Source organism: Anomaloglossus baeobatrachus, chromosome 6 (assembly GCF_048569485.1).
Source record: "Anomaloglossus baeobatrachus isolate aAnoBae1 chromosome 6, aAnoBae1.hap1, whole genome shotgun sequence".
Taxonomy (NCBI): Eukaryota; Metazoa; Chordata; class Amphibia; order Anura; family Aromobatidae; genus Anomaloglossus; species Anomaloglossus baeobatrachus.
The window spans coordinates 142,643,426-142,656,348 of record NC_134358.1 but is presented as its reverse complement, the minus strand read 5'-3'; the positions used below and the strand labels follow the sequence as shown (position 1 = coordinate 142,656,348).

The 12,923-nt window shown below is 41.1% G+C and overlaps 1 protein-coding gene across 4 annotated transcripts in view; it reads left to right on the top strand.

Moving 5' to 3' along the window:
• SNTG1 (syntrophin gamma 1) overlaps positions 1–12,923 on the top strand; it is a 1,064,578-nt gene that overhangs the window by 982,624 nt on the left and 69,031 nt on the right. For all 4 annotated transcript variants that reach the window (XM_075353282.1, XM_075353284.1, XM_075353281.1 and 1 more), the window contains one exon: positions 8,124–8,162. In XM_075353282.1, the coding sequence (XP_075209397.1) occupies positions 8,124–8,162 (39 nt within the window). The remainder of the gene's footprint in view (positions 1–8,123; positions 8,163–12,923) is intronic.

Here is a 12,923-nt window from a genome sequence, read left to right as displayed (position 1 = left end):
ATGAATTTCATTTACTATCTAGTATTAAGTCAGAGATTCTTAATGTCAGGCAAGTTTGACCCAGCCATTAAGAATCTCCAATAAAGGGTAAAAAAAAGACACCACACAGAGAAAAACTACTTTAATAGAAATAAATACACAGACACAATTAGAGACTCCATGTTTATTATTCCCTCTTATCTCTCCACGATCCTGCTCTTCTGTCTTCTTTCTCCTTCAACCCATGCAGCTCTGCTACATCAGCAGCGCTGCATGGGAGGAAGACGTTGCTGCTTCTCGTGCAGTCTTTTCACTCCGTGAGTGACCAGAAGCTGCTGCCTGTAAGCGGTGACGTCACCGCTGACAGGCGCATTGCTATAGCAACGGTGTTCTCCGTTATTGACCGGCTGTGGCAGCCAGTGAATAACGGAACGGGGAAGCAGAACAGGGAGTCGACCGTGTGCCAGAGCATGTCGCCAGTACACGGACATACACAAATGATCACCGCGTACTGGAGAGATGTACTGACAGGACCTAGCTTGACGTCAAAGCCATGTGACCAGTCTGTAGTCAATGAGATAATAGACACGTGACTGGTCACATTGCTATTTTGACATCACGATAGGTGCACCTATGCTGGTGCACGTTACCGGTAGGATGCAGCAATTATCGGAAGAAAAAGTGGCGGGAGACAGAGTGCAGGACGCATCGCGGGGACAGGTAAGTGTTATGGCAATGTTTATTAACTGTATGTGTACATTTATCATGTGCTTTTATATGTTTGTGATTGCCTCCCATTGGTTTCAATGGGGTTCGAGAGGTTCGTCGAATGGCTCGCCAAACTGAACTTGAACGCGGCCTCCATTCAACAAACCGAATTCGAGCCTCTAGAGGTTCGCTCATCTCTACACATGACACTAACCATTAGAAATGAGCAAATTGAATTAAAGTAAAACACATTTTAGTGAAAGTTTTAGTAATTTACTAAACCTGGGAAATTCAAACAATTTGCAACTAAATTTTTGTGAATCACCTAAAATGTCAACTTCCAGTTTACACATTGCAGAATATTGCCTCAGCCAGAAAAGGCTTACATGACCTTGGGCTGCTTCCACATAATGCACTGCAGCTATCACAGCACATAGTATAGTATAGACAATCAGGATGGTTAACCTGTATAAAAGCAGAGGTAGGGAAAGGATCAGACATTTTGTGGTGAATCTGGATCACAAAAGGACCTCTGAGCTCAAAGTGTACCAAAAATGATAAGGAGAGAAAGCTGGATAAACAATACAAATGATTTGTGATGGCACACCAGTGAAAAATAGTCTTACCATACGTACTGTAGATATATATGTGGAAATCACTTGGAAATTATTAATTCTGTGCTTGTTTTAAAGAGCCTGAAGTTAGTTTGAAGCTTTTCTATTAGACCTCTGAGTGTTTTATACATCTCTTCAGGATGGAGTGTTTGCAATTCATTGCAAATCAAATTTCTTGAAGAATTTTCAAGGCTGATGAATCCAAGTTTCTAAAGATTTGTTCCTGTCCACTGTTTATGACCAAAAGTTGATACACTTTGTAGTATTTTTAACTAATATGACCATTGCAGCCTTTGAAATATACTCTGTAAAATGATCGGATCTTTTTAGGTTACACGCTATACAATTATATCTAAAATTGCATGCAGAATACAGCAGCACTGCTTTATTACGTTTGCTTTATTACGTTTGTCGTCTTGGGTGTATCTATCTAAGATGTTATTCAGAGAGACCTGATTGATTACTAAGCTGCACAGCTAGAATCTATGGCTCTATAATTACATACTGTATTTTTGCTACAAACTGTTAGTTCTGGATCAAGACATAATCTAGCTGGGGGGAACGCAGTAACAGTTAACATAATGCTCCTAGAATCCTGAAATGATGAATATACTGTTCCTATTTTGAGAATTTGTCAAGCAAGCGATGATACACAAGCTTTTGTATTGGAAGTAGGCAATGATCGCTTCTAGTCTTTCAGTGGAAAGACATTCTTTATTCTTTACCTTAAGGCCTTGTGCGCACTAGGCGTTTTTGCCGCATTTTTAGCGGCGTGTTTTACAGCGTTTTTGTGCTGAAAACGCAGTGACATTGCTTCCCCAGCAATTTCAATGGGTTTTCATAAGTGCTGTCTGCACACAGCGTTTTTTTTTAGCTGCGTTTTTGTGGTGACCACAAAAACGCAGCATGTCAATTATTTCTGCGTTTTTCACTGCGTTTTTCACCCATTGAATTCAATGAGATGTTAAAAACGCAATGAAAAATGCATATAGCCACGTTTCTATTACTAAAAACGCAGCTATAAACGCAAGGGGTGGGTACTACAGTGACGTGTACAGGAAGAGGATTCCTTCTGTTGGTAAACACAGAAGCGTGAATCCTCCCGGTACCGTCACCGCTGCGTCCACCTCCCGTCCTGTGCATGTCAGCTCCGTGCGGCGCCATGTCTGGGCGGGAGGTGGAGGCAGCGGCGAAAACAAAAGTGAACAGTAGAAAAAAAAAAATGTCATATATACTCACCTGTCCGCAGGGTCCCGGTGCCATGCCCGCTCCCATCTCCTCCCGGTCCCGCCGCTCTGGCTGTGTGCAGTCTCCCCGGGGCAGGACCTTGCTTGCAGGACCTGGCGGTGGATCACCTGATGCAGTCACCTGACGCATCAGCTGATCGTAGTCTCGCCGGCTTTTTCGCGCCCGGCCGGCTATCAGCTGATCCTGTCGTCAGGGGACTTCATCAGCTGATTACCGGCAGCTCTTGCAGCGATCGGACGGGATCAGACTCCTGTCCAATCGATCGCTCCAGGAGCTGCCGGTAATCAGCACAGCACATAAGTGAGTATTTTTTTTTTTTTTTCTACTGATGCATCAGCTGATTGTATAATCGGCTTTTATACAATCAGCTGATGTGTGATGTGATTCACATCCTTGAACCTGACAGATCATCTGATCGGTATGCCTTCCAGCAAACCGATCAGATGATATTGGATCCTGATTGGACGGCGCGGGACCCTGACCCAGGATTACTGCGGAGGGGGGTTTATTTCAATAAAGATGGAGTCACTAATTGTGTTGTGTTTTATTTCTAATAAAAATATTTTTCTGTGTTGTGGTTTTTTTTTATCTGTACTAGAAATTCATGGTGGCCATGTCTAATATTGGCGTGACACCATGAATTTCGGGCTTAGGGCTAGCTGATAATATACAGCTAGCCCTAACTCCATTATTACCCGGCTAGCCACCCGGCTTCAGGGCAGCTGGAAGAGTTGGATACAGCGCCAGAAGATGGCTCTTCTATGAAAGCGCCATTTTCTGGGGTGGCTGCGGACTGCAATTCGCAGTGGGGGTGCCCAAGAAAGCATGGGCACCCTGCACTGTGGATTCCAATCCCCAGCTGCCTAGTTGTACCCGGCTGGACTCAAAAATTAGGCGAAGCCCACGTCATTTTTTTTTTTAATTATTTCATGAAATAATTAAAAAAAAGGGCTTCTCTATATTTTTGGTTCCCAGCCGGGTACAAATAGGCAGCTGGGGGTTGGAGGCAGCCCGTACCTGCCTGCTGTACCCGGCTAGCATACAAAAATATGGCGAAGCCCATGTCATTTTTTTTTCTTTTTGGGCAAAAAACTGCATACAGTCCTGGATGGAGGATGCTGAGCCTTGTAGTTCTGCAGCTGCTGTCTGCTCTCCTGCAAACACTAGTGAATGGAGGATGCTGAGACTTGTAGTTCTGCAGCTGCTGTCTGCTCTCCTGCATACACTAGTGAATGGAGGATGCTGAGACTTGTAGTTCTGCAGCTGCTGTCTGCTCTCCTGCATACACTAGTTCTGTAGCTGTCTGCTCTCCTGCATACAATGAACATTTTGAAGAAGGAAATGACATCAGACCTTTTTTTTTTTTTTTTTTTTTCATCAACAATCTTTAATGGCATTGTGCACTGATTAAAAACGCAGTGAGCAAAAACGCAGCAAAAAACGCACCAAATCGCGGCAAAAACGCATGCGTTTTTGCCGCGTTTTTTAGCCGCGGGTGCGTTTTTTTAGACAAAAACGCACATAAAAACGCAGCGTGAAAAAAACGCCTAGTGCGCACATAACCTAAAGGAGTTTTCCCACAAAAAAGTTCATTTTAAAGTTGATTTTAATCAATACATCTTGAAGTAATATTCCTTTCCACAATTGGATGTGTTTAAAAAAATGTTCCTGTGCTGAGATAATCTTATATATGTGTCCCTGCTATGTACTGTGTAATGGCTGTGTCTGACCGTATAGGGATATGGTCTGATCATACCACATCTCCTGGGCAGAAGAGGATGCAATAGAGAGTATGTAAACATTACAGCACGTGATCACAGCTGATTCTTTATGTGAGGTAAAGCATTTTCCTTCATGTTTATAAAAAATGTTTTACCTCAAAGAAAGAATAATTTGTGATCCCATGCTGTCCTCTCTGTATACTTTTTTACTTTCTACCCGGCTGAAATGTGGTATGTTCAGATCTTGGCCTTGTACAGTCAGAAGCAGACATTACATAGCAGGGACATATAGACACATATAAGATGATCTTAGCATTGGAACATTTTTTTTAAACGCATCCAATTGTAGAAATTATAATTATTGCAAGATCTATTGATTAAAATGAACTTTGCTTATGGGGCAACCCCTTTATAATTTCCATATTTTCATGACTCTATTATTAATAATGCATACATTCCATGGTTCTTGCATTGTTCAGACCTAACAAGCCAGAAACGGGTTTTTGCCTACTATTGCCGGCTCAGCTAATTTTAGGGAGCACATCGACTTTCACAGCACTTCTGGAAGCATGGCAATGTTCACTTGGCAGTTCTGTGATTAAATAATTGAATTCTTTGTGACATAATAACAACTCTATGGGATATATAGATCTCTACACTGTCTTATTTCTACTTGACATATATAGAAAAATATATTAGTGGATTCTACCATTTTTTAAAATGGTTGTCCTGGCTTATGATATTGATGATGCATTCTTATAATAGGTCACCAATATGTGATGTTTAATGTCATGTTCTATAGTTTGTTTTTACAACATAGCGATAGGAGAGCTTGAATTTCTGGGATGAGTTGTATTTGTCAGCGGAATCACTTTAGACTTTAGATTACTAACTGATTACCAAACTCTTAGAAAATGTTTATAGGGAGGTATATAAGCAAACCAGCAATTTTGAAGTGGTTCTTTTTGCATCTTCATTTTTCAGCTACAAACTGTGCTGCATAAGTAAAGTGTTAATATTATTCCGTAGGTCAACACAAAAATGGCAATAACAAATATTTGTGAGGAAAAAGTTTAGTTTTCATTTTGTACCATATTGTAGTATGTACAACTTTTTGATCGCTTTTTATTAGGGCCCCTTCACATGTACGTGCCTCCGGTACGTATTTGGCAGTTTTCTCACGTATCGGAGACACATACAAACGTAAACCTAGGTATTCCTATGGTTTTGGACACACGTAAGTATTTGCGCACGGAACGTGTGTCCGTTCCATACTTACGTGTGTCCGTGAGTTTCTCATGCCGACATGTCCGTTTTCTCTCCAGCATCACGGGTGTCACATGGAACACAAACGTGTCACACGTAACACACGGACCACACGGATGTGTTCCGTGTAATACGCAGCGGAGAGAAGACATGTGTCTGTGAGAAAAAAACAAAACTGTACTAACCTTTTCCAGACCTCCTGTCTCTGTGCCTGCTGTCACTTGCTGCTGACCCCTGCTCATTATGCTCATTTAATATTCACTTCACTTCGGCCGGAAGCAGCAGCAGCGGGGAGTCGGCAGGACTGGAGACCAAAGATCAGCACCATGGACAGTGACGCAAGGGACAGGTGAGTAGAAACTTCTTGTTCTCCCTGTGTTATCACATAATGGAGAACACACGTAGCCCATAAACACGGCTCACAGAGGGCAAACACACCTCTGACACAACCGTGAAAAACGTGCGTGGTTTTTCACGGACGTGTGAAAGAGGCCTTACACTGTTTGGGAGGCAAAATTAAAGGGAAACTGTTAGCAGGTTTTTGATACGTGGGCAAAGAGATCCTGGATCCAATGATGTATCACTTAGATTACTGAGTGCAGCCATTCTGACACAATCAGGATTTTTAGATTTAGTCATGTGCACTTAAGAGTATTACAACGACAAACTGCAGTCAGGTGGAGGCTCCGATGAGGACAATGAGCAGAGGTGCTTCACTGAGATGGTTTCTGACAGTTTGTGCAGAAAGTCTTTGGTTTTGCAAGCTGATTGTTGCAACAGCTGTCCGGGTGACTGGTCTCAGATGATCTTGGAGGTGAAGATGCTGGATGTTTAGATCCTGGGCTGATGTGATTACATGTGGTTAGCGATTGTGAGACCAGTTGGATAAACTGCTAAATTATCTGAAATGACTTGGGAGGTGGCTTATGGTAAAAAAATTAACATTTAATTCATGGGAACAGCTCTGGTGGAAATTCCTACAGTCAGCAAGCCAATTACATGCTCCCTCAAAACTCGCAATGTTTGTGGCCTTGTGTTGTGTGATAAAACTATTAACATTTTATATATACATATATATAATTTTTTCATTTTTTTGTTCAAAAAATTACTTAAGAACATACATGGTTTGGTCATATTCTGATACCTATAAACGTGCTACTATTCTTACTTTTCTATAGATGAAGTTAGGTGGGCTTGTGTTTTACAGGACATGCTGTAGCTTTTACTTTCGCCATGTTTGAGTATATATGATTTCATTTAATTAATTTTTAATTATTTGTTAGTAGTAGGATTATTAATTAATAATAGGAGGCATGAAGAAAAACAATACATTTGAAGTTGCATTTTTATTTACTTGTTATATTTTTTATGGGACAACACTGTAGATATGACACTTTAAAACAATGTAAATTAATCAGTGTACAGATTGCATAACAGTGTAAACTTGGTGTGCCATCTAAGTAACTCAACACACAGCCATTAATATACAAACCACTGCAACAAAAGAGAATACACTCTCTTGGATAAAATTGTCAAATTGTGCCAAATTAGTAATTTTCCCTCCATGGATACACATAACATATTAGTGTTACAAGGTCTCAGGTATGAATAGGAAGCAGGTGTGTTACATTTGGTGTTATCTCTCAAAAACTGTCTACTATTGGTCACTGGGAGTTCAACATGGCGCCTCATGGAAGAATTCTCTGAGGATCTGAAAAAATGAATTGTTTTTCTACCTAAAGATGGCCTAGACTATAAGATTGTCAAAAATCTGAAACCGAGATACATCATGGTGATTAAGACCATACAGTGATTTAACAAGACAGGTTCCACACAGAACAGGCCTCACCATGGTTGACCAAACAAGATGAGTGCACATGCTTAGTATCATATCCAAAGGTTTTCTTTCAAAATAGCCATACGTGATGCCAACATTGCTGCAGAAGTTTAAGGGCTGGGGGTCAGAGTGTCAGTGCTCAGACCGAATACCGCACACTGCATCAAATTGGTCTGTATTGGTCTGTAAGGAAGATGAGCGACAACAGACCCAACAATGCAGACGAGTTGAAGGCTGCTATTAAAGCAACCTGGGCTTCCATAAACACAGCAGTGCCACAGGCTGATCACCTCCATGCCACGCCGCATTGATGCAGTAATTCATGCAAAAGGAGCCCCGACCAAGTATTGAGTGCATTTACTGTACAGACTTTTCAGTAGGCGCCAACATTTCTAAGTTTAAAATCATTTTTTCAGTTGGTCTTATATTATATTCTAATTTTCTGAGAAAATGACTTTTGGGTTTTCATTGGCTGTAAGCCAAAATCATCAATATTAACAGAAATAAACACTTGAAATAGATTACTCTGTTTGTAATGACTCTATATAATATATGTGTTTTCCTTTTCGTATTGAGTTACTGAAATGAGTTAACTTTTTGATGATATTCTAATTTATTGACATGCACCTGTATATTGATCTGTCTATATCTGTATATAGAGATGTATTGATGTATACATATACACTTATATGTGAATATATTTAGATTGATAATTGCACAATACTTACATTATAGATTTTGTTTTCACAGATAAAAAAAATAAACAGGAACTTTCCAGTAAATCAGCAGGTAAGTTATTTTCTTACGAACTTCAATTTGTATTTTCTTAAGTGCAGTCACAGTATGTCTATATAATTATGGTGCTATCAGGACACTACTCTGAGGTCTCTTAAGACTGTTTCCAACCCCATTTAACCTCTTAAACAAAAACAAAGTTAAAAAAATTAAAGTCACCTGACTGTGGAAATTGATAATAGCCTGGAAGTAACCAACAATCCATTTATTACTCCTGTGCACTGATGAAATTTCATTTTTAAAAACTAGAAAAAAAATATCCAAAAATTATCCCTCTTGGTTATTTACAATCAGGCAAACAGCTCTGTGCAGAACACTGCCTCAAAGTGACATTGCTGCTGTCAGAGGTAACATCATGCAACTGTGACTCAGACGAGTGATGTGCCATGTAATGCATAATGTCCTACACTTTCCCCACACTAATACACAGGGCATATGTAAAGAAAGTCAACTGTGAGCTGCGTTTGGTGGCACTACTGCTCAGCCGGCAGCTTCCAGTAATGGTGGTGATGCTTCTGTTGCTACTAACAATCCTCACATTATCAGCTGTGATGTGTTTTTTTTCCTTCTCCCAACTCCATCCTTTGCCATTGTCTCTTTTTCTTTTATAATAGATTTTAGACCACACTATAATTAACTTGTGATTGTCTTGTCAATCCCAATTATTCACTTCTTGCCAATCAGATCATAATAAGAAATACTAGGTAGGTATGTTCCCATACAGAAAGCAAAATGTGGCAGCAGGCCACAGTATAAAGTCAGGTGTATGGTTGCCAAATTGCACTAGTAAAAAAGGTGTACATAAAATTAAATGCAGATTTACATGTGTTAAATGTAAGATCCCCTTCATTAAACTCGGCTGTTTCATGTGTAATTGTCTCCCTGGGATACAGTAAATACAGTATTCAATGGAAACTAGCTAAATGGTTGTTGACCCACCAGAGCTCATTGAGTGGAACAAGCCTTGTATAACTCTACTGCATAGATCTTCTGTGTTGCATTGTATCTTAATAGGCTTAAAGGAATATCCAGCGTCATAGAGTAAATCTTCTATGTATAGTGAAACATATCAGAAAATTTGCGAGGTTAAAGAACATGTCAAGATAGCGACATTCTCAAAGTCCATGGTTGGGTAATCATAGATCAGCTCTGCTGTTGACTTGCTTGTGTTTTTTACACCCTTTATGTCCAATCCTTCATGATTAAGGTGTCGACATCCGGGCTGGTCTTTGACGACCCAATGATTGTTATGATATGATTCACTAAATAAAGAAGATTTACTCTGTAAAGCTGGAACTTCCTTTAAGCTGCTTTGAATGCATCCAGGCAAAGAAGTTTGTCTGCCTTCTGAAATATGTGGGAAATAGATGACAGTGAGCTGGTCTTTTTCAATTTCATTGTATCTGAATGTATTAAGGGATTATACCCATCTTCATGGATAGGCGATGTAAAATAGTGCTTGTAAAGACAAGTACTATCTACTAGCATTATCTTTTGTTCATTTTTAGCCATTTTTGAAATACTAAAACTCCCCTTTCTCATGTTTACAGCTCAATGACTAGTTGACCAACCACCACTGCTCTTTCGCGGTGTAGGCTGTTGTGAATGTCAGTTATGCTTTTGCTGCTGTGAGGCTCCCTCTTGTGGCCAGGAATGGTTTGGACAGAGACCAGGTGTGTTGAGCAATGGGCATTTCCATTGCTAACTCTCTGCCTATTTAAACCCTGGTCTGGTGGCAGGATATGCCGGATGTCAGTTGTTGTTTGTTCACCAGCCTGCTTCATCCTGCTCCAGACCACTTCTACCCCAGAAAAGTGCTTGGCTCTTGGTTCTTTTAGCTCTTATCTGAGTTTGTCATTTGCTGTGGTTATTGTCAGTTTATTTGCATGCAGGAATCTTCCCTCTCAGTTGCTTAGCTGGGAAGCTCCCTGCAGCTATGTTTGGAGTATTGCTCCTATAAGTCCATGTGTTTGTTGCTTCTTGAATTTGTAATGGTTCCTGCTTTCTGTTCATTGGTATGACAAGAGCACCTGGTATAGGACGGAGTTCAGATCTAGCGATCTGAGTTTTTTTTTGTACTATCAGGTTGTTGGATTTTTGCACGGTTTTTCTCTGGCCACCATCAGTCTCTTTCCTATACTGTCCTATTTAGTCAGTAGGGCCTCACCTTTTGCTAAACACAACATCTTTCTGTATATTGTGTTTTCCTATATCACCGCAATCTTTGAATGCGGGGGGCTTGCTATTCTTTATCTATTTTCTGAGGCAGAGAGTTATTCATCTTTCCTTCCTTTAAGATAGCTAGTTCTCCGGCTGGGTTCGCACAGGATGCACAGGATGTTAGTTCACCCCTCGGATACTTCTAATGTTGATGGTTAGCAAGGGGATGGCGGCCAGATTAGTTTCCAATGCTCTTGTCACCTTTTACCAATGATTTATGGTGTTCTTCCAAGGTTCTGGATCATAACAGTACATCTGGCCCACAAATTTAAAGGGTATTCTTAAGAAGGAAAAAAAAAAAAAGGTCTGCTGAAAGATTTTTTTTTGGTGTTTTTCCTCTTTTTCTTTGGGTTCTGTGGAATATTTCTTTTTCCTAGCATGGATGAATTGGGTGATCGTGTTGCTCATCTTGATGCTAAGGTTCGTCGGATAGAGTCTTTTCTTGCACAGACTCCCCTTGCAGAGCCTAAGATTCCCGTTCCTGAATTTTTTTCGGGAGATAGGTCGAGATTTTTGAGCTTCAAAAATAATTGTAAATTATTTTTTGACCTGCGCCCTAAGTCCTCAGGGAATTCCGTACAGCAGGTCAAGATTGTCATCTCTCTACTGCGTGGTGACCCTCAGGACTGGGCCTTCTCTTTGGCATCTGATGATCCGATTCTCAGTGATGTGGATTCCTTTTTTCAGGCCTTGGGATTATTATATGACAAACCCAATATTGTGGACCAAGCGGAAAAGGCCTTGTTGTCCTTAACTCAGGGTCTGGATTCTGCAGAAACTTTTTGTCAGAAATTTCGAAAGTGGGCGGTCCTTACCAAATGGAATGATGACACGCTTGCGGCTCTTTTTTGGAAGGGTATTGCTGATACTACGAAGGATGTAATGGTGGGATTCTCCGTCCCTTCTGGTCTTGATGCCTCTATGACCCTAGCCATTCAGATTGATAGACGGTTACGTGAGTGCAGGAAGATACCTGCTGGTTTTGTGCCTGTGGAACAGCCTTTGGAGCCTATGGAGTGTGATAGGGTCCTTTCTAATGCTAGTCGGCAGGGGTTCAGATGGAAGAATAGACTGTGCTTCTAATGTGGAGACGCCTCTCATAATATCTCTGTCTGCCCTAAATGTGAAAGGAGATTGGCTAGTTCTGTTACTGTGGGTTCTTTGCAACCAAAGTTTCTTTTGTCTGTCACATTGATTTGCTTTTTGTCTTCCTTTTCTGCATTTGTCGTTGTGGACTCAGGGGCAGCGCTCAATTTGATGGATTTTGGGTTTGCTAGGGATTGTGGTTTCCCCATAGTTCCTTTGCAAACTCCTGTTCCTTTAAGGGGCATTGATGCTACCCTTTGGCAGAAAATAAACCCCAATTTTGGACCCAGGTGCCTATGAGAGTTGCTCTAGCGCATCAGGAAACTTGCAAATTTTTAGTATTGCATAAGCTACAGGATACCTTGGTACTAGGATTTCCGTGGTTGCAGACCCATAATCCAGTTCTTGACTGGAGATCCTTGTCGGTAGCTATTTGGGGTTGTCAAGGTATGCATCAGGACCTTTCCGTGTCGTCCACGTCTTCTCAGGCAGTTGATGTTCCTGCCTTCTTGTCTGATTTCCGTGATGTATTTAATGACCAGGAATCTGATTTTCTGCCCCCACACTGGGACTATGACTGTGCCATTAAGCTGGTGTCCGGCTGTAAATTTCCCAAGGGGCGGATTTTCAACTTGTCTGTGCCCGAACATGATACCATGCGGTCATACATCAGGGAATCATTGGAGAAGGGGCACATTCGGCCCTCTTCTCTTTTGGGTGCTGGCTTTTTCTTTGTTGCTAAGAAAGATGAGTCGCTGAGACTTTGTATTGATTACCATCTTCTTAATAAAATTACGATCAAATATCAGTACCCTTTGCCTCTGATGTCTGATCTTTTCTCTAGAGTGAAGAGTTCCAAATGGTTTACGAAACTGGATCTCAAGGGTGCGTATAATCTCATCCGTATTAAGGAGGGTGATGAATGGAAGACGGCTTTTAATACCCTGAGGGGCATTTTGAGTACCTAGTGATGCCTTTTGGGCTCACTAATGCCCCCTCCGTCTTCCAGGCCTTCATGAATGATATTTTTCGGGACCTTATTGGTAAATTTTTGATTGTCTATTTGGATGACATCTTGATTTTTTCTGATGATTGGGACTCTTATGTTGGGCAAGTACGGGCTGTTATTCAGATACTTAAGGATAATGCACTGTACGTTAAGGGGTCAAAGTGCCTCTTTGGGGTGCAAAGGATTTCCTTTTTGGGCTTCATCTTGTTTCCCTCCGCTATCGAAATGGACCCGGTTAAGGTTCAGGCTATTTACGACTGGGTGCAACCGACTTCTCTAAAATCCCTGCAGCAGTTTTTGGGGTTTGCTAATTTTTACCGTAAATTTATAGCCAATTTTTCTGCCATTGTCAAACCTCTGACGGATTTGACCAAGAAGGGAGCTGATGCTGAGCATTGGACCCCAGAGGCGATTGTAACCTTCCAGGAGCTTAAAAGGCG